This window comes from Hoplias malabaricus, chromosome 9 (assembly GCF_029633855.1).
Source record: "Hoplias malabaricus isolate fHopMal1 chromosome 9, fHopMal1.hap1, whole genome shotgun sequence".
In the NCBI taxonomy this organism is placed as follows: Eukaryota; Metazoa; Chordata; class Actinopteri; order Characiformes; family Erythrinidae; genus Hoplias; species Hoplias malabaricus.
In genome coordinates this window covers 2,414,441-2,432,308 of record NC_089808.1, presented here as the reverse complement: position 1 = coordinate 2,432,308, position 17,868 = coordinate 2,414,441, and the positions used below count along the sequence as shown (strand labels likewise).

Genomic DNA, 17,868 nt, shown 5'->3' with positions numbered 1-17,868 from the left:
ACTCACCACCAGATGGTGATCGATTGACAGCTCAGCCCCTCTCTTTACCCGAGTGTCCAAAACATACGGCCTCAGGTCAGAAGACACGACCACAAAGTCGATTATTGAGATTTGGCCCAAGGTGCTCTGGTACCAAGTACACTTATGGGCAATCTTATGTTCTAACATGGTGTTCGTTATGGACAAACCATGACTAGCACAGAAGTCCAACAACATCACACCACTCAGGTTCAGAACAGGAGGCCGCTCCTCCCAATCACTTCTCTCCAGGTTTCCCAGTCATTGCCAATGTGAGTATTGACGTCCCCCAATAAAACCATAAAGTCAGTGCATGGAATCCTCTCTAGCGCTCCACTCACTACCTCTAAGAAGGCTGAACACTCTGAGCTGCTGTTTGGTGCATACGCACACACAACAAAGTTTTCCTCTCTGCAAGCCGGAGCCGCATTGAGGTGACCCTCTCGTTTACTGGGACAAACTCCAGCTGTACAGGCGCCAGCCGGGGGCTTGTGAGTATCCTCGCTTCAAAAATTTGAGATCGCTTCTCAAAAATCTGCTCGCTTCTCGGTTTTAACAGGAAATACATCACAGATTCAAAACCCGGTTCCTGATTCCTAGTGATGACACCCTTGAATCCGAAGCTTGAAGCATGCACACAAAATTCTCTCATGTTAAATACCTCATAAAGTAAGCCCACATGAGCCTCGCCTATGGACAAAACAGGCAATGGATTAGCGCTGTAACAAATGTTAATGTATTATTGAAAGCCCTGCTCAAGTGTTTGTGCAAGAATATTATAAATTTAGATAATAACCGAATAATTACGTAACAAGAAGTGCCAACCTGCAACACTGTGAATGTAATTACAACAGTATAGTTTTCCCAGTGTGCCTCATCAAGGTGTGTTATGAGTGTATTCTTAACTTATTTTTAATACATTACTGTTTTATGTATTGTAGCTAACAATATATTATTCATCCATTGAAGTTTTCTGCCAAATCAACCCAAATCAGCAATGAGATATTGAAGACGTACACAACAATTTAGTTTTAGTGGTTTATTTTATTTAAACAACAAATACATTGTTGTAATGCACCCAAATATGGTTTTAAAAGCGAGATACACTAAGCACTTTGAGGTTTTGGCCACCAGAGAGCACTTATGTGTCATGAAGCTTCGAGTAATTAACCATTTTCAGATTCAAGGGTGCCATCACTAGGAATCGGTTACCAGGATCTGTATCTGTGACGTATTTCCTGTTAAAACCGAGAAGCGAGAGAAAAACGGAAGCGCGCGCTGAAAACAGTGAAACGAGAGCGCGGAGCTACAGGAAGCGAGCACAGTGCTTGATTTTCTGCTCTCGCTGTTTTCGCTCGGTTTTCATGATTCCGTGCGCTCGTTGAGTCTGACTTGCTCGATTTAGTGTGTTTTTTTTTTTTTTTGCGCTCTCGCATAAAAGACAGTGATCTCACTCCACTACCACGGGTTAAAGCACCCTGGGTGACTCTTCTCTTTCAGTTCAATGTTAAATATGATTGGCTCTTGTTCATTTCAATCAAGGTTTAAAAAGCCGTGTGCCTGCCCCCTCAGCTCTCTCGCTCTGAATGGCTGATATTGACGGTGGGCGGGGCTAGAGCGCTAAGGTTTAAGAGCGTAGCCGCCCGGTTGCTCGAGCGCGGGGAGAAGGAAGTGGTAAGTGACGGTGATTCTGAGTGCTGTTAAGTGTACGGTTTGTTTTGTAAATAATGTTGATGAACGTTGTTTTAGAACGTGGTAGCCGGTTTTAAACGAGGTTTGTGTAACTGCAGATGTAGCCTAAGTGATATAACCTTGTGTGTTAGCTAATCTTGTTTGACGGTGTCTGGTTAGCTTGCTAGCTGCAGCCTGCCGTTAAAGCAAGATTAGTTTCAGTCGCTGTTAGTATCCTCCTTAATTACGCTACTTTAATCTGGGAGATGTGTTAGTCACGGAATACGGAGGATTTTCAGGCAGCGGGAACACTAGAGCAGATTCTTAAGTTACAAATAAGATATCGTAACTTCCTCGACCTCTGTGGCCTGTAGTTCAGTCGCTGCTCGTTAACTCTCACGGGAGAAGGAAATCCGGGTTTTTTGCAACGACTCGGATTAAGAGATTCGGTTCAGAAGTATCGATTCCGGTGACATCGTCTGTTGTCAAGTCAATTACAAACATTTTTTGAGTCGACTCTTTTTTTTTGAGTCGGTTTGTTAGCAATTGACCGCTGTTGCCGTTTCGACATTCATTTCTAAGCTAACGACCAACTGCTTTAAGCGACGGTGTATTGTTCATTTATATGAAGCGTCCATATAGCTGAATTGTACAATTGGCTAATATTTAGGAGGCAGTTTTTGAATATATTTCGTGAATTTTCTCCGCCATATTTCTCTCCCGGGCTTTAAAGAGACGTTAGCAGTAGAGCAGGCTTAAGAACATGTGTCCTACAGAGTAACTGTTTAAGCTATAAATAGGCCCCCCCTCCCTATATTCCTATATTAAAGGAATAGTTTAATATACATTTGTGAATGTCCATACAATACCAAAACAAAGTAACTCTAGGACATGATCTGTAGTTGACTGTTAGTATTTTTATCAACTTTACTTTTAGTAGTTTTTGTTTAATTTATTCTAACATTCAGTGTTGAACTTGTATTAGATGTGATGTGTGTAGATGCCAGAAATGTATATACACTGCTATGTTCCTGGTTTTAATCTAGTGGCTTGTTAAAATGTGATCAGTTTACGTTGTGTGTTATTATACAAGATGATCTCCTGTTTTGCTAACCAAGCCTTTGCAATTTATTCAGTGTGTTTCAGACTTGGTTTCTCTTGCACACAACAATGGTGAAGATCTTCGTTGGGAACCTGCCAGCACAGGCACAGACTGATGAACTTGAGTCACTGTTCTCTCAATATGGAACAGTCACAGAGTGTGCCATCATCAAAAATTTTGCCTTTGTCCATATGGATGATCGCAAGTCTGCTACCAAGGCTATCCGGAACCTTCATTTGTACAAATTGCATGGCACACCCATTAATGTAGAGGCTAGTCGTGGGAAGAACCAGGGCCCAGTCAAGCTGCATGTGGCTAATGTAGAGAAGGGTGCAGAGGAAGAGCTCAGGGCCTTGTTTGAAGAATATGGTACAGTGACAGAGTGTGCTATCATTAAAAACTTTGCGTTTATTCACATGAGCAACTCTGATGAGGCTATGGATGCAATTAAGGGCTTGGACAACACTGACTTCCAAGGTAGGAAATTCCCTATTCTTGCATTCAGAGTTTCAATGTATTATTATTTTTTTAAATAATAGTTCTGTGCATTTGCGACAAAGTTTTAAGTTTGTGTTCTAAATCTACCATGCTTTAACTTCTAGGTAAAAGGATTCATGTTCAAATATCCAAGAGTCGACCACGAGGAGAGGATGATGGTTATGGCCCCCCTGAGAGTGGAGGTTATTGGCCACCCCATTTCCATGGTGACCGACCTGAGCCAGGCCCCCCCAGCTATACTAGAGGCCGGTTTGGCCCTTCTGGAGCTCATGGTTATCCCCCTGCACCTCCACCCCCCCCACCACCCCCTCCACCTAGGCGCCCCCCTTACACAGAGCGTGGCTATTCTTCGTATGAGCGTGAACGTGATGGTAACGGGGTGGTGGATTATTACGAGAAGTACCGTGCTCGTCCTTACGGCATGCCCTCATATGAGGATCGCCGAATGAGTTCTGTTCCCCCACCCCCTCCACCTCCTACATCTGGAATCATGAGAGACCGCATGGCCCCCGGTCTTGACGCTTATGAGCGACGCCCTCTTCCTCCCCCGCCTTCTTCATATTACGCACGAGATCGTAGTCCCATGACAAGGGCTCCACCTGCCCCCGCAACACCCACAGGAAATGGCTATTCATATGAGCGCTCTCGTCTCTCCCCTCTTTCCATGTCACGGGCCCCAATGTACAACGCGCCTCGCTCCAGGGACCCCTACTCTGACAGGGTGCCTCCACCGCCACCTGCACGCTTTTCATACTAAAGTGAATGTCTGCACTTGTGTACCCAAGGTGAGGATAGGCTCTCAGTGTAAGAGCTTTCTAAATGGCAGTATAAAGGCGTTTTTCATAAAAGACCCAATCTTTTATTTACGCTGCGTTTTGTCCGTAAAGTGAAGGGAATGCGTAATTTACATCAATATCGACTAACGTGCTAGTGCAATCATTTTGTGACCATGTGGCCTATTATAGGCACATAGGCGACCTAAATATGCGTAAATGTAAGACATGATGGACTTAAAGAGTGCAGTTTTAAGAAGTTGCTCTGCTAGGTTCTTGACTCATGTGGTTTGCTCTCTTTTCAGGTGTAAATTATTCGACAAGATCGTCGTTGTTGTCTCCAGGTGCACATGACGCAATACACCCCTTCGTCTGACGGAATGCGTTCGTTTGCCTGCGCCTCACGTATTGGAAGAGTTCTATTTCGGACTTCACGTTTAAACTTAAACGCTTTTACTCGACTCGATTTCGTCCTCTTGCTTAAAATGTAATCTTTTGCCTAATCTCTGTTCTGCTTGTTTTTACTATGTAGACTTGAGCAGGTGAATGAACTATTGAACATAAAGCGGACAGGCTAAAAGTTTTATATTCTGTTAAACTACTCTATAATTATAGCTGTTACTGGTTCTGTGTGACATTTTTACTGTTAGCAATCAGAACTTATGTAAGTTGTGATGTTTCTGTAGAAGCAAAACATTTTTGTTTAATTTGGAGCTCATCCTTTTGTAATTTAGTTATATTCTGTAAGGAACCATGGGACATGTTCATTTAAACATGTTCTACGTTTGTTTTAGAGTGGAATTAATGGGTACACACGTGCGCTTTGCGATTTAAAAATATTCAGATCAGCAATAAAGGCGACAAATGTTGAGTTTACACTTTTAGATTGGCAATTCCTCGAACAGCATTTATTTTCTTTTGTTTTTAATAAAAAGTCTGACACATGCGTCAATTGTTTTTGTTCTCTCTAAATACGCTGCAGTTGAGGGATGCATTAATTCGCATGTAGTGCCTGAGGCTGAAAACTCGTCATGCTAACGTTGGAGAAATGGAACTAAAATAGCATTGTACATCGTGATGAAGTAGCATTTCTGCGACAAAAATGCGACATCCTTCACAATGGCAAAATATAATCTTAACTTTTCTGGATCCAATCCACGTGTGCGTGTTTAACATCCAACATTACTACCCTTATCCTAATATTATACCCCCACCCCCCCTTGACAAATGTTGACAAATGAAAGAATTTTGTCTTCTATAACTTCAATTAGACTTTCTCAAAAGAGAGTTGAGAAGGCCAAATGACAAGCACAGGTAAGTTGGTTATGGTGTTCTTGCATGCTGCTGAAATTTAATAAAAGTAATTGATTGTATGATTGCTTATGTTCTTTGAATTCCCAAGGATTATTAATTATATGTATTTACTTCAGGTCTGTAGCCCCCCTCTCTTCCAAATACAGGCTTTTCAGTTTGCTCAAATTGTGTCCATTTTTCCATCTCCTTTAATAATTAAGCTCAGTTTGTAGGACTGGACAATTTGGCTGCTGAGGCAACTTTTCACAACTACTGAAATAGTTGCAAGACTGTGGCATATGGAAATGCCCTTGGACTTCTGTGTTCTATATATTTTCATGCATTTAATTCCCCCCATTTTTTAAGACGATATATAAAACATGTAGGTTTTTTTTTTTTTTGGTTAATTTAATTTCCAGAAGAAGTTATGACAATTTACAATAAAAATAATTTTCTGAAAAGTTGTTGGTGTTTATTTACCTTCGTCCCTTTCAAAAAAAGATGGTGTCGTGTTTTTTTCCCCTCCCCATTCTCTTCTCTCCCTCTCCCTGTAGCAAAAGTGAAAGCTTTGAAGTCAGATTTCTACTATTGATCGGATCTATTGTCTTTTATAAAACATTTTACAGAGATAAAATTGAGAAGAATGCAAATGTTTGCACTATCAGTCTCCAACTGAGTCCAGAATCAGACCTGAAAATTACAGGAAACATTTGGGGACAAAATATTGTAAAGTGATGTGTCGGGAAAGGTATTAACTATATATTAGTTTAAATGGTGTTTAATAAATTGAGCAGCAGCTTTAAGTGTAATCATCAGACCGGTCACAACTAGAGGACAGAGAACTCCTTTGGAAAGCAGGTGAGAGACACTCCATCCCAAAGCGTGGAAGCATCAGACGACCTTGTTGCACCTGGCTTTCATGAAGTATAGATGTACAAACAAAAATCACAGAAAATGCAGCGTGTATATGCTCCAACCCTTTTCCTAATAACCTCTATATAGTTATTGCAGTGAAATTAAGAAGGTAACGTCTACAGGGAGCAACCCAATTATGGTGTGCTACGTTTAGCCCAAATTTGTTCGACATTTTGAGGAGTAAACATTAAATGTGCCCCACGTTTGTACAGGCCGTAATTAATGCGTCGTGTTATCTTGTTAAATTCACAAAAAAAGATACCTCTACGTGTAGTTTGACCAGGGATCTGTGTGTATTTCTGACGGAAGTGTAGACAAGTGTTTTCTGTACCGCGAAGTGTGTGTGTTTAATAAAATCAACTGTGGACTGAGCTGTGTGTAAAGTGTACGAGTGTTTCACAGACCGAACTGTAGGTTGTGATTTGTGTAAAGTACATAAATATCAGCGAACGCGGCTCATGGTATGCGCAGTGGTTTCGTACCGGAAGCGCTCTGTGTTTTCCTGGCGACGCCATTTCGTGCCTCCATTCATTTCCTCTTGCGGCCGCTTTGAGCTGGAGTCGACGTTGAGATCAGGTTGGGTTTTAAACAGTATCTTCACTCTTATTACAATTTATTTTGTTATTTTTTTCACTACCGAGGGTGGAGGTGAGTGTGGTGTACGTTCTCTGCATTGTTTCCTTTGTGTGTTGATGAGTGTTTAGCGCTAGCGCTGGGCTTCGGTTTGAATTTGCGTCAGGCCCCGGGTGAAGCAGCAGGCCATTACACGGCTCACCACACTTCACAACGGCGGTGAACACGCGAAACGTTCTGTCGCTCAACTTTCGATAATTTACTCATTTTTACCAAACGGACCTCGCTGACTGTGTTGGATTGGCAGCGCCGTAGCCACGAGATTCGGTTTGAGGCCTGATCGGCTAAAATGCAGCTCGTCCGGTTCCTCAGAGCTAACGCTAACTTAGCAACACACGGCGAGGGCTTTAGCTCTGAAACGCGCCTAAGAGCAGATTTTAAAATAATGTGTGTGTCTGAGTTACACGTTTGGAGTGAGCTTTTAACGTTTCAGTTTCATAGCGGTAACATTTATTAGCATTTGCTAAAAAAACAAAAATGTCCCTTAAACGTCGACATTTGTGCTCTAAATAATTTTACATGTCTTTTTAAACAAATGTGTGCTTGGAAACGTTTAAACTGAAACTAACCACAGATAGTTATATAATGGTCAAGTAAAAATGATACATTTTACTTGTCAGTATTTTCAATTTATGCTAGTTTTTAAATGTAAATGCGTTAATTATTTCTTCCTTGAGTTATTATTACTATTATTATTATTTTTTTGGGGGGTGGGGGGAGTTGCAAGAGAAAGGACATTTCTCTCTCTATATATATATTATATTCCTCTTATATAATTAATGATAGTTCATATTTTTTCAAATATAAAATAACAAAAACTTAATATACTTTCTGATTCTTAATTCATTCTGAGGTTTTTAATTGAATGTTTAATCTCCTTGACTATTACCATATTTGTTTGATTGCTGAATTCGTAACGCTGAACCTATTTTCTATAATGTGAATTTCGCAACTATACTCTCTACCCAGGAGCAAAATATATCGGCGGTAAAGATGGTTAAGATCTTTATTGGCAACCTTACCTCAAGTGCAACAAAGGAAGACCTGGAAACTCTTTTCATGCCGTATGGCAAGGTCAAGGAATGCGACATCCTGCGAAATTTCGGTTTCGTGCACATGGATAGTGAGAAGGAAGCGGCTGAGGCTGTTCGCAATCTCCACCATCATGAGCTGCACGGGCAGGCCATTAATGTGGAGATGAGTCGGGGCAAGCAAAAAGGAGCAACCAAACTGCATGTAAGCAACATCAGCAAGGGCTGCACTAATCAGGAGCTGCGGGCGAAGTTTGAAGAGTTTGGTCCTGTGGTTGAGTGCGACATTGTGAAAGATTATGCCTTTGTACACATGAAGCATAGAGAAGATGCGATGAAGGCCATCGATTCACTGGACAAATCTACCTTTCAAGGTGAACTCTTACAGACAACGAAGAAAGAAATGGTTATCCAGAGTTAAAGGTTTTTCTGTTTAATCATTTAAGCATAAGTAGTAATTAGATCTTCCCTTTTATCGAAGGAGAAGCAGTAGAATCTAAACAGTTATCGGGCCTTTTGTATTTTGTTACATTTTTTGCAACATTATATATAATATTATCGGTACGTGAATGAAATATCTTCAGTTTAACTCTGACAGACGATTCCACATCCGCACTGCATTCTGGCTGTCTTACTTTGTTCATTCTCTTGAATGAGATGGCGTGAGAGAACGGTTTTACACTGTCTTGCGTGTCTTCTTTTCCTTTCATAAGGCAAGGTGATAATCGTGCAACTGTCCACCAGTCGACTCCGCACGGTGCCTGGCATGGGAGAAACAACCGGCTGTTACGTCTGCGGGGAACCGGGTCACTGGTCCAAAGACTGCAGGCGCAGTCAGAATGGTAGCTATGGGGGAGGTCCCGGATTCCATGGTGGCAGGGGCTTCCCTGGAGGTGGCCCTGTTTATAGCAGGGGAGGTCCAGGATTGTTGCCCATTAGGAGCTATATGGGAGGAATGCCCCCCGGCCCACCAGTGAGCCACCAGCCCACCTACGGGATTTCACGTGATTATGGTGCTGATGCTCGAGAGAGATACCTCAGCAAAGCAGTGGGCACCTATCAGGAGAGAGCTGCATATGAGCACAGCCAATACAGTGCTGTCGATTACTACGAAAAGTATCGTACTCGGCCTCTTAGCGCCAGCTATTACGATGATAGACGTCTCTCCATTCCACCTCCACCCCCTGCTCCTCCTTCCTCTCTGTCAAGGATGCGGTTGGCTGCCTCTAGCACTGACCCCTATGACCGTCGCCATCTGCCACCACCCCTGCCATCCGCTGCCTCCTCATACTACTCGCGGGACCGTAGCCCGATCAGAAGAGTCGGCACTGGCTCTGATGGCTACTCGTTCGAGCGCTCGCGTCTTTCCCCGGTCTCGAGGAGCACCACATATGCCGTGTCGCGGGCCAGGGACCCCTCCGGCGAGCGGGCGCGATATGCTTACTAAGCCACACACATGCCAAGGTGAGCGATTTGGGGGACATAAATCTCAACGTGTTTTTAATTCTGATCGCCAGGATCTGTGTGTGGGTGTGTGTGTGGGTTTTTCCTTTCTTTTTGAGCAAAGAATTATAATAAGTCGCACTCAAAGCTCTCAAAGTGATGTAAGGGGAACACGCTTTTCTCGGGTTGTGCATTTAGGTTCTAAATGGGGCATTGCGAAAGATGTCTTTTCCAAATCTGATATCTTTTCTTTTGTTTTTCCAGGTGACACGAGACAGGATTTTCCTTTGAGTGCATTCCCTCCAACTTGCTTTGATTTAAAACAACAAACAGTTTCAACATGCAGGACTGGATTTGAACGTTGCAGGACTGAAAAGGCACATGGTTTCATTACCATTTATTAGCGCTAGGTTTATATATGTTTATCGTGATCAAATTCAGAGATGTTAACATTTTGTCTATTCTGCATTACACAATTTTAATCATTTAATTTTTTTTATTGATTAGCATTTTTTGGTGCATCAATACATTGTGTAATACTTACAAAACTTGTGTAAGTCTGCAATGTTAAGCAGGTTCCTGTTAAGTCTTGTGTATGTTTGCTTTTTGGCATGCAGAATACATAATGTCCTGCTTAACTATCAGCTTTTCTTTAAATACTGAGAAGCATAGCCACTCTAGTGAGGTTTGCAGTTTACCGATAGTTTTCTTTCGCCCCTGCGTGATCTATAACTCAGTCGCTAGTTTTTGTTTTCTGTCTGATTGGGGGTTCTAATGTACTGGTAATTTTATAATTTGATATGTTGGTTTATTTTTTAGTAAGCATTACATGTATTTGAGGGCAGTCTGCTTGTTGTTTTTTTTTGTTTTTTGAAATGGAATGAGCCTGAAAATGTTTTAGAGTAAACCTATGTCTTTTAAAAGCTATATTGAGAGAATGAAACCTAAATTGAACATTCCTGTAACTTTTTTCCAGCCCCCACCCAAATTTACACTATTCAGTCACACTCATCCAAGCCAAACAAATTAGTTACTTGTATATTGTAATATCCCCTTATCAAAACGTTTTGCCCTTCAAACAGATGTTTTTTTTTTAGTTTATGATGATAATGCGACTAAACATGCATCTAAAACAAACATGGCTAATGTTTTCAGGATGTTATAAGTGGGGTTTTTACACCTGTGAGATTGTGGTGGCGTTGTATACAAATTTAAGCCTCATTCTTCATTGCCTAGACACAAATTAGGAAAATAGACGACGACAACTTTGTGCATTTTCATGTGACTACAAAACTTGGTAAGAAAATGTCATTGCAAGTCAGTGCTTTCTTGTTCCATAAACCAGTATTCACCATCAGTTTTCCTGTGGTCATGTGAATGTTTGGGGAATGAACGTTGATATATAGCTGTACATAAGCAATAGAAGTGTGATGACCAACTATCACTCAGGGTTTAGTTCACCTTTGGGGATGGCTGGTGTGGTGTAACTTCTTTATGGGTGCCTTGGTAAGGTTGGCAAAACTGTTTATAAATTTCATTTCCCTTTAGAGGCTGTGTGTTTTATGATTATCTTTTGTAATAAACCAAAAATATTTTTTGGGTGAAAATATCTCTATTGCATTATTTTTCTCAGTAATGACTGTGATCTCTATAGGGTTAGTGGGGATGAGTAATTTCAGTGGAAACGTGTTTGCAGTACGATGGGACGTTCTGGAGCAGTTGCACAGAGGTCACAGTGTCCAATACCAAGTGCTGGCTAGAAGAGTATAAATGCCTTAGCACTGGCTGTGGTGTGAAAGTATTAGTAACAGCTGTGAGATGGTTATCAAAATATATTAGTGGAAGGTTCTGCTGCAGAAGATAATTAACAAAGACAGACTCCCTTAAGCTTATGCCCACAAACTGGGCGTAAAATTACATCTAGAAGTAAGCTGTAGTGAATCAGATTATTGAACTCAGCCTCTGCCAAACGCTGAAAGTGTAAACGTAACTTGTTAGTAGCAGTTGTGTTAATTTCTTAAACACAACAAAACGTATGTTTTTGAGATATGAGACAAACATTCTGTCGCGATTTTAAGATAAACAGCTAAATTAATATAATTATTTTCCTAACACGTTGAAACGCGGGAAAAAAGATTTCGCCGTCCTGGTAAAATGGAGTAAATCGGTATTCAATATCACGACCCTTTGGGGCTTCCGTACACCGTTGTCTCGGCTCTTAAAAAGCGAAGGGGTGGGCCTTGGTGGGCGTGTCTTTTCTGGGCTGTCTCTTCGCCATTTCAGGGCAGACCGGCGGAAGATTCACAGCGACAAAATAAAGGTAAACTTAAAATACCTTGAATCGATGTTAATGAGGCGTTTTCAAGGCCGAGGGGGACGGTGGGAGATCCATGGATTTGGGTCCGTGCTCATACCATAGAAGTGATTTATTTATTTATTATTATTTTTATAACCTAAGCTTTGCTGTAATTTAGCTGATGCCAGTGTGGTCAGATAAACCCGCCGGTATGCATTTGTAGTAGAAGTTAATGCTGTGTGACATATTCAGTGCGTGTTTTAAACATAAATTTAGTGTTTTTTGTGTGTCCTAAACCAGAGCGCGGTTCTCTCATTTGCAACGTGCTCTTCTATTGTCTCCGACACGAGTAACGATAGGCCGAGCCCCGAGTGTCCGTAAAGACCCTTCTGATACTACGGTTAATCGTAACATCGAGGTGAAGCCACATATCGATTGTTAATATTTGGGTTTGTGTACTGCGTTTATAGTATTTAACTTCTAACAATTTAACGTACGTTTAGCTTAACCCCAAGCAGAAAATTAACGTTATACAGTAAATATATATATTTAACTACAACCCTTTTACATTATTCCTTATGTGTTTTGTGTGTATTTGTCGCTGTCCAATTAAGCCATGTTTCTCCATTTGTTGATTTTTAGTTCACTAAAGCATGTGAACACAGCAGCAGTCCTTTACGTTGTGTGAAGATGATGAATGACCAATAAAAATGCTCCAAAATTACTTCAAAAAAGTCAACTCCTCTTACATTGACTTCCATTAAAAGTTTTTGTCCTTTTGTAAAGTTACTGTTTTAGGAAATGCGTGTTTTCCATTGGACGGTGTGTGTTAATTATATAAGTATTATATAGTATAAATTAATAAAATTAAAGTAATAAAGTAATGTGCAGAAGTTTTAGGCCCCAGAAATTGAGTTTTAAGAGAAATTTATCTGAGCAGTAAATGTTTGTTTGCTAAAAGACAAACAAACCACAGATAATGCGCAGCATTAGCATAAAACCAACCCAGTAAACATTTAGCCGTTGATTCAACGTTGAAATAACGTAATGACTGCCGACTAATCAACGTTCTCTTAAGGTTGAAAATAAAAGTTGAAAAGACGTCCAAACACAGACGTTGAAAAGACGACTATTAGACGTATTTTGGACGTCCATTGACGTTATTAATTGGTCCCGAAATAAATTACTTGTATAAAACGCATTTTGGACGTCCACTGACGTTATCGATTGGTCACCACTTGATAACTAACTAAGATGGATTTTGGACGTCCATTGACGTTTAAAATATGTCCTTGATGGACAGACTACTTTCAGACATATTTTATCTATTTTGAACGTCCAGGGACGTTCCTTGTTTACTGGGAAATAACATTATTCCAGTGAGTGTGATATTGTGTGTGTGAATGTGTTGGATTAACTTTTTTCCAAATCTCTCCTTGTTGCAGTCTGTATTATTTGAGGTTATCATCCAATACCTAGTTTAACTTGTTAACAAATAATGATTTATTCAAAATCACTCACCTACTATATTTCTTTATATATATATATATATATATATAATACCGTGCATGTATTATAGAAAGTTGTATTAATCACAATCTAGTACAAAAGTTATGAAAGTGTTGTTTTACTGAATAATTTTATAAAATTCAGTTCTTCAGTGTAATCTCCCTTGTCAATGTCTGTTTACTCATATTGCTACTAGGGTGATAATGTGCCAAAATAATGCCCTGTGTTAACTCAAAAAGCCAATATTGGAAATGAATTATTCAATCTATAATTACAATAAAAAAAAAACCTTTTAAATTACATTAAAACTCTAGGTTAACTCATGTTTTGACCATTTCTGTTTTGATAATAAAAAACAATACAGTTCTGTTTTGTCGTTTCATAGGTTATAAAGAAAGTGAGATCCCAGGGCCAAAATGGTTAAAATCTTCGTAGGAAACCTTTCCCCAGACACGACAACAGAGGAGCTTCGATCCCTGTTTTCTCAGTACGGTAAAATATCAGAATGTGATATTGTGAAGAACTTTGGTTTTGTTCACATGGACGACAAATCGGAAGCTGAGGAAGCCATTCGCAATCTTCACCACTACATGCTCAACGGCCTCGCCATGAATGTCGAAATGAGCCGTGGAAAACCGAAGGCCTCCACTAAGCTTCATGTGGGGAACATCAGTAGTAATTGTACCAACCAGGAGTTGCGGGCCAAGTTTGAGGAGTATGGCCCTGTAGTTGAGTGCGATATTGTGAAAGACTATGCCTTTGTACACATGGAACGAGTGGAGGATGCTATGGAAGCCATCAGTGGGCTGGACAACACAGCCTTTCAAGGTGAACCAGCATGCAGAACTAGATCTTCCGATTGGCCTTTGCAAAGAATGCAAATATATATTATCACAAAATTGAAAGAAATTTTAACTTTGCCACTTTTTTTTAGCAAATTTAATCTGTAAGGCACATAGGTAAGTAAAACAGGTAAGCAAAATTGGTGCTTATTTTTATTATGGTGCACGTGTATATAATTTATTCTTGGTAGTTAATCACATTTTGATCAGGTGTAGTCAGCTCATTGGAGCATGACCTGGACAGAATTTGAAAGCAAGAAGTAATAACAAGTTCAAACATAACGTCCTCAAACTTCTTGGCATAACAGCTGTTAAATTTACAAAAAATGCTTTTTTTTCTTAAGCATTTCCTTGAGAATTTTGACATTTCTAATTGTTTTGTCTAATTTTAGTTTCAAATCTTTGGAAAATATTTTCATATGTCAATCTGTGACGTCCGTTAATCTAAATGATTAATTCCTGCTTGACTGGAGCATATAATTCTCTACCTTTCGATAGTGTGTTTAGTACTTTTCTCAAAAAGTATTGTGGCAAATTTTCTTGCGTCTTTCTTTTTCCCAAGGGAAACTGATGAGCGTGAAGCTTTCGACTAGCCGCCTGCGTACTGCGCCGGGAATGGGAGCGAGGACGGGTTGTTATCGGTGTGGGCAGGAAGGCCACTGGTCCAAAGAGTGCCCACTTGACCAGAATGGCTCGTACCGAGAGGGCCCGAGCTCTGAAGGATACGGTTCCCCCAGGTTCACTGGGGGAGGTGGTCGCGGTGGTCGCGGTTTTCCTCGTGGTGGCTTCAATGGCGAGCAGGGCTACAGTGCCAACTATGCACCCGTGCCGGGCTTCTCTCGGGGAGGCAGTTACCCCAGTGGCCCCGGGTTTGGAAGGGGCACGGGCTATGACGGCGCAATGAGTTACAGTGTCCCGCCGGGCTATGGAATCGGTACAGTGTACGGCAGCGAGGCGGCGTACGGCAGCAGCGGCGCGGGCTACGGCAACGCGGTGCCCGGGTACCCCATGCGGCGAGCGCCCTATGATGAGAGAGATCCGTACGGGGTGGTGGACTACTACGAAAAGTACCGTGCGCGTCCGTATGGAGCCGCTGGTTATTTCGAAGACAGACGTGCTGTCCCTCTTTCTGCCCCTCCTCCCCCTACGTCCTCTACCATCGCGAGAGACCGCCTGTCCTCCTCTAACCTTGACCCATACGAGCGCCGCCCGGTTCCCCCTCCACCAGCTTCCGTCTCTTCATACTATACCCGCGATCGGAGCCCGATACGACGAATTCCCGTAGAGGCAGAAGGATATTCGTATGATCGGTCGCACATCTCCCCTTCGCTCAACCGGAGTTCTGCGTACGACATGTCGCGGGATCCTTACGGCGAGCGGGCGCGCTACGCGTTCTAACCTTACACTTGTTCATGATTAGAAATGTATAGTAAACTGTGTAGTACAATGAATAATTCTCTAAAATTAGTGATGTTTCTGGACTCTCAGGCGTGCATAGCTTTTTTGTATGCAACTGAATCCATGCAAATCTGGGGTAGATTCGTGTTAGTAGTTGGGCTCATTCACACAAAACAAATACTATTTTATAGATTGTGGAGGGATTCTGAGTAGAAGCCAACATACACAAAAGGTTTTTTTAAAAACTGTGGTTCTGAGATGTATACTCGAGCATAGATATCCATGGCTAAAATCAGTGTGTGTGTGTGTGTGTGTGTGTGTGTGTGTGTGTGTGTGTGCGTGTGTGTGCGTGCTTGGAATATCATTGGGACCAAAAATTAGGTTTAAGTCTGAATGACTCCTCAGGTCTCTGAGTGGGAAGGATATGTTCTTCCCACTTTACTGTCAGTTTTGGTTCTAGCCAATAACAGGCATCTGTACAAAACCAGGCAGTTGGTACTCAAGTGTGTTCAAGTATTAAAAGGCTGTAAGGTGATGAGGATGCGGTTTTCTCATTGTAGTGTAATGGAAGGTTCTGAGAGTGGGTGGGAATTTTCAACAGCTTACTGTTAAGGTTGTCCTTTTCGTCCATTAAACACCTACAGAGGCTTAGTTATTTGCTTAGTGCACACGTTCTGGCTTCTCTGTGACATTGAAAATGATCTGTGGTTTTGTTTTGTTTTTTTCTTACTTTTGTCATAGTTATGTTTGTCATGTTTTTATCAGTCATTCAGTGTTTAGTAAAAGCGATTTCTGTTATAAGAAAGTGTTTTACTAACATTTTCCGCTTCATAATTGGCATTTAAAATGACGCCATGTTGGTATTTGCATCCTTTTATGGAGACTTGGAGACTATTTAAATTAATAAAATTAAAGGCTTTCCCATATGTATTTGTTTTTCAGTTTTTTCTTGTAATTTTACACTATTTAACTTTTTTTTTTATTAAACACTTTCTTCTAAAATAAGATACAATGCAAAAATTACCTACGGTTAATTTTCAGCAAGTGTACGACTGCAACTATAAACTGTTATCCTCCAGCACTGTGTCCTCAGGTTAGTGTGAATTATATTATTTAACGTGTTCACTGAGAAAGTTTACCAGAATTTCATTATTAACTTGTCAAATAAGTAGTATTCTAGCTATACTAACATTTTTTATTTTGATTTACAAAACATAATTTTAAGGTATTTTTATATAATGGCAGCCCCACTTTTTATTGATTTTTTTATGCTATTACCACAAATGTTCTGCTCCATTGTGTCACATCACTTAGTACTTAAGACACATGCATTTTAGTGGTTCCTAAATTAATTATAAATCAAAATATAACCAAATACAAATTCCAGAAATGCATGGAAGGGCAGATAAATCACACCAATGGACATTAGCTATGAAGCGAAAACTGAAGTGAAGTAGTTGCCCATGACATTGGATATGATCATGTTTTATGATGATTTACTGCATGTGGAATTTTAGTACACACCGTAACAGTCAAAGAGCTTGCAGGGAGTGAATATACACTGCAGACATTCAGGGTGCAAATGCCATTAACACATAGTCAAATCTAGAATCAAGTCGTTGGGTTCATGTTTTATTGTATGCTTTATTTTCCCAGATGTGCTTTCTCTACAATAAACAAATTTCACCCGTACAGGTATTGACTAAATGTTCTGTGAGAGATATCTGTGGCATAATGACATACAGGCCTCTAAGCAACTGACAATGATTTCTGTGCAAAATAGCTTACATAGCCTCATTATTACATTCCTACAAAATGTTTTGATGTTACACCCAAGTAAACTGCTTTGTATTTTAATTACCACATGCAAGATGATTGTCGGCCTGACTTCAATTTCAGTTGAAAATAATTTTCGCAGTGTTATTAATTGTTAAATTGTATTTCCTTATTGTTCTCAATTAAAGTGTTTAAATGTGTTCTTCTGTTTATGATTGTCTTAACATTTCATTAAAATGCGCAACTACATGTTGCATAATTGTGTGACTAGTCAGTATCCATTTCAAATAAATTTAGACTGTGGTGCTTTTAAATGGGTGGCACAGTGGCGCCGTCACAGCTCCAGGGACCTGGAGGTTGTGGGTTCGATTCCCGCTCCGGGTGTGAGGAGTGTGGTGTGTTCTCCCTGTGTCTGCGTGGGTTTCCTCCGGGTGACTGTCTGTGAGGAGTGTGGTGTGTTCTCCCTGTGTCTGCGTGGGTTTCCTCCGGGTGACTGTCTGTGAGGAGTGTGGTGTGTTCTCCCTGTGTCTGCGTGGGTTTCCTCCGGGTGACTGTCTGTGAGGAGTGTGGCGTGTTCTCCCTGTGTTTGCGTGGGTTTCGTCCGGGTGACTGTCTGTGAGGAGTGTGGTGTGTTCTCCCTGTGTCTGCGTGGGTTTTCTCCGGGTGCTCC

The 17,868-nt window shown here is 41.0% G+C and overlaps 3 protein-coding genes across 8 annotated transcripts; all 3 read left to right on the top strand.

Moving 5' to 3' along the window:
- Positions 1–1,337: 1,337 nt before the first annotated feature.
- On the top strand, positions 1,338–5,790 carry rbm4.3 (RNA binding motif protein 4.3). Its single transcript, XM_066682068.1, has 4 exons — positions 1,338–1,692; positions 2,826–3,268; positions 3,394–4,074; positions 4,368–5,790. The coding sequence occupies exons 2-3, from the start codon at positions 2,860–2,862 to the stop codon at positions 4,044–4,046; spliced, it is 1,062 nt and encodes a 353-aa protein (XP_066538165.1). The 5' UTR covers positions 1,338–1,692; positions 2,826–2,859; the 3' UTR covers positions 4,047–4,074; positions 4,368–5,790.
- A 940-nt stretch (positions 5,791–6,730) lies between these two features.
- Positions 6,731–10,995, top strand: LOC136707520 (RNA-binding protein 4.1-like). Of its 3 annotated transcripts, none has more exons than XM_066681646.1 (4): positions 6,731–6,846; positions 7,873–8,308; positions 8,648–9,398; positions 9,642–10,995. In XM_066681646.1, the coding sequence occupies exons 2-3, from the start codon at positions 7,897–7,899 to the stop codon at positions 9,379–9,381; spliced, it is 1,146 nt and encodes a 381-aa protein (XP_066537743.1). In that variant the 5' UTR covers positions 6,731–6,846; positions 7,873–7,896; the 3' UTR covers positions 9,382–9,398; positions 9,642–10,995. The 3 variants fall into 3 exon arrangements, with proteins under 3 accessions (XP_066537743.1, XP_066537744.1, XP_066537742.1); XM_066681647.1 differs by having other exon boundaries at positions 6,827–6,918; XM_066681645.1 differs by having other exon boundaries at positions 6,827–6,929.
- A 457-nt stretch (positions 10,996–11,452) lies between these two features.
- rbm4.1 (RNA binding motif protein 4.1) lies at positions 11,453–17,435 on the top strand. 4 transcript variants are annotated; one of them, XM_066681732.1, is made up of 4 exons: positions 11,453–11,697; positions 13,568–14,010; positions 14,117–14,141; positions 14,587–14,763. In XM_066681732.1, the coding sequence occupies exons 2-4, from the start codon at positions 13,599–13,601 to the stop codon at positions 14,615–14,617; spliced, it is 468 nt and encodes a 155-aa protein (XP_066537829.1). In that variant the 5' UTR covers positions 11,453–11,697; positions 13,568–13,598; the 3' UTR covers positions 14,618–14,763. The 4 variants fall into 4 exon arrangements, with proteins under 4 accessions (XP_066537829.1, XP_066537830.1, XP_066537828.1 ...); XM_066681733.1 differs by having other exon boundaries at positions 14,117–14,154; positions 14,587–14,714; XM_066681731.1 differs by having other exon boundaries at positions 13,568–14,154; positions 14,587–14,661.
- The last annotated feature ends 433 nt before the right edge of the window (positions 17,436–17,868 follow it).

Coding starts and splice junctions, on each gene's coding strand:
- rbm4.3 (XM_066682068.1), top strand. CDS start 2,860: ATGGTGAAGATCTTCGTTGGGAACCTGCCAGCACAGGCACAGACTGAT. Junction 3,269..3,393: donor GGACAACACTGACTTCCAAG/GTAGGAAATTCC, acceptor TTTAACTTCTAG/GTAAAAGGATTCATGTTCAA.
- rbm4.1 (XM_066681730.1), top strand. CDS start 13,599: ATGGTTAAAATCTTCGTAGGAAACCTTTCCCCAGACACGACAACAGAG. Junction 14,011..14,586: donor GGACAACACAGCCTTTCAAG/GTGAACCAGCAT, acceptor CTTTTTCCCAAG/GGAAACTGATGAGCGTGAAG.
- LOC136707520 (XM_066681646.1), top strand. CDS start 7,897: ATGGTTAAGATCTTTATTGGCAACCTTACCTCAAGTGCAACAAAGGAA. Junction 8,309..8,647: donor GGACAAATCTACCTTTCAAG/GTGAACTCTTAC, acceptor TCCTTTCATAAG/GCAAGGTGATAATCGTGCAA.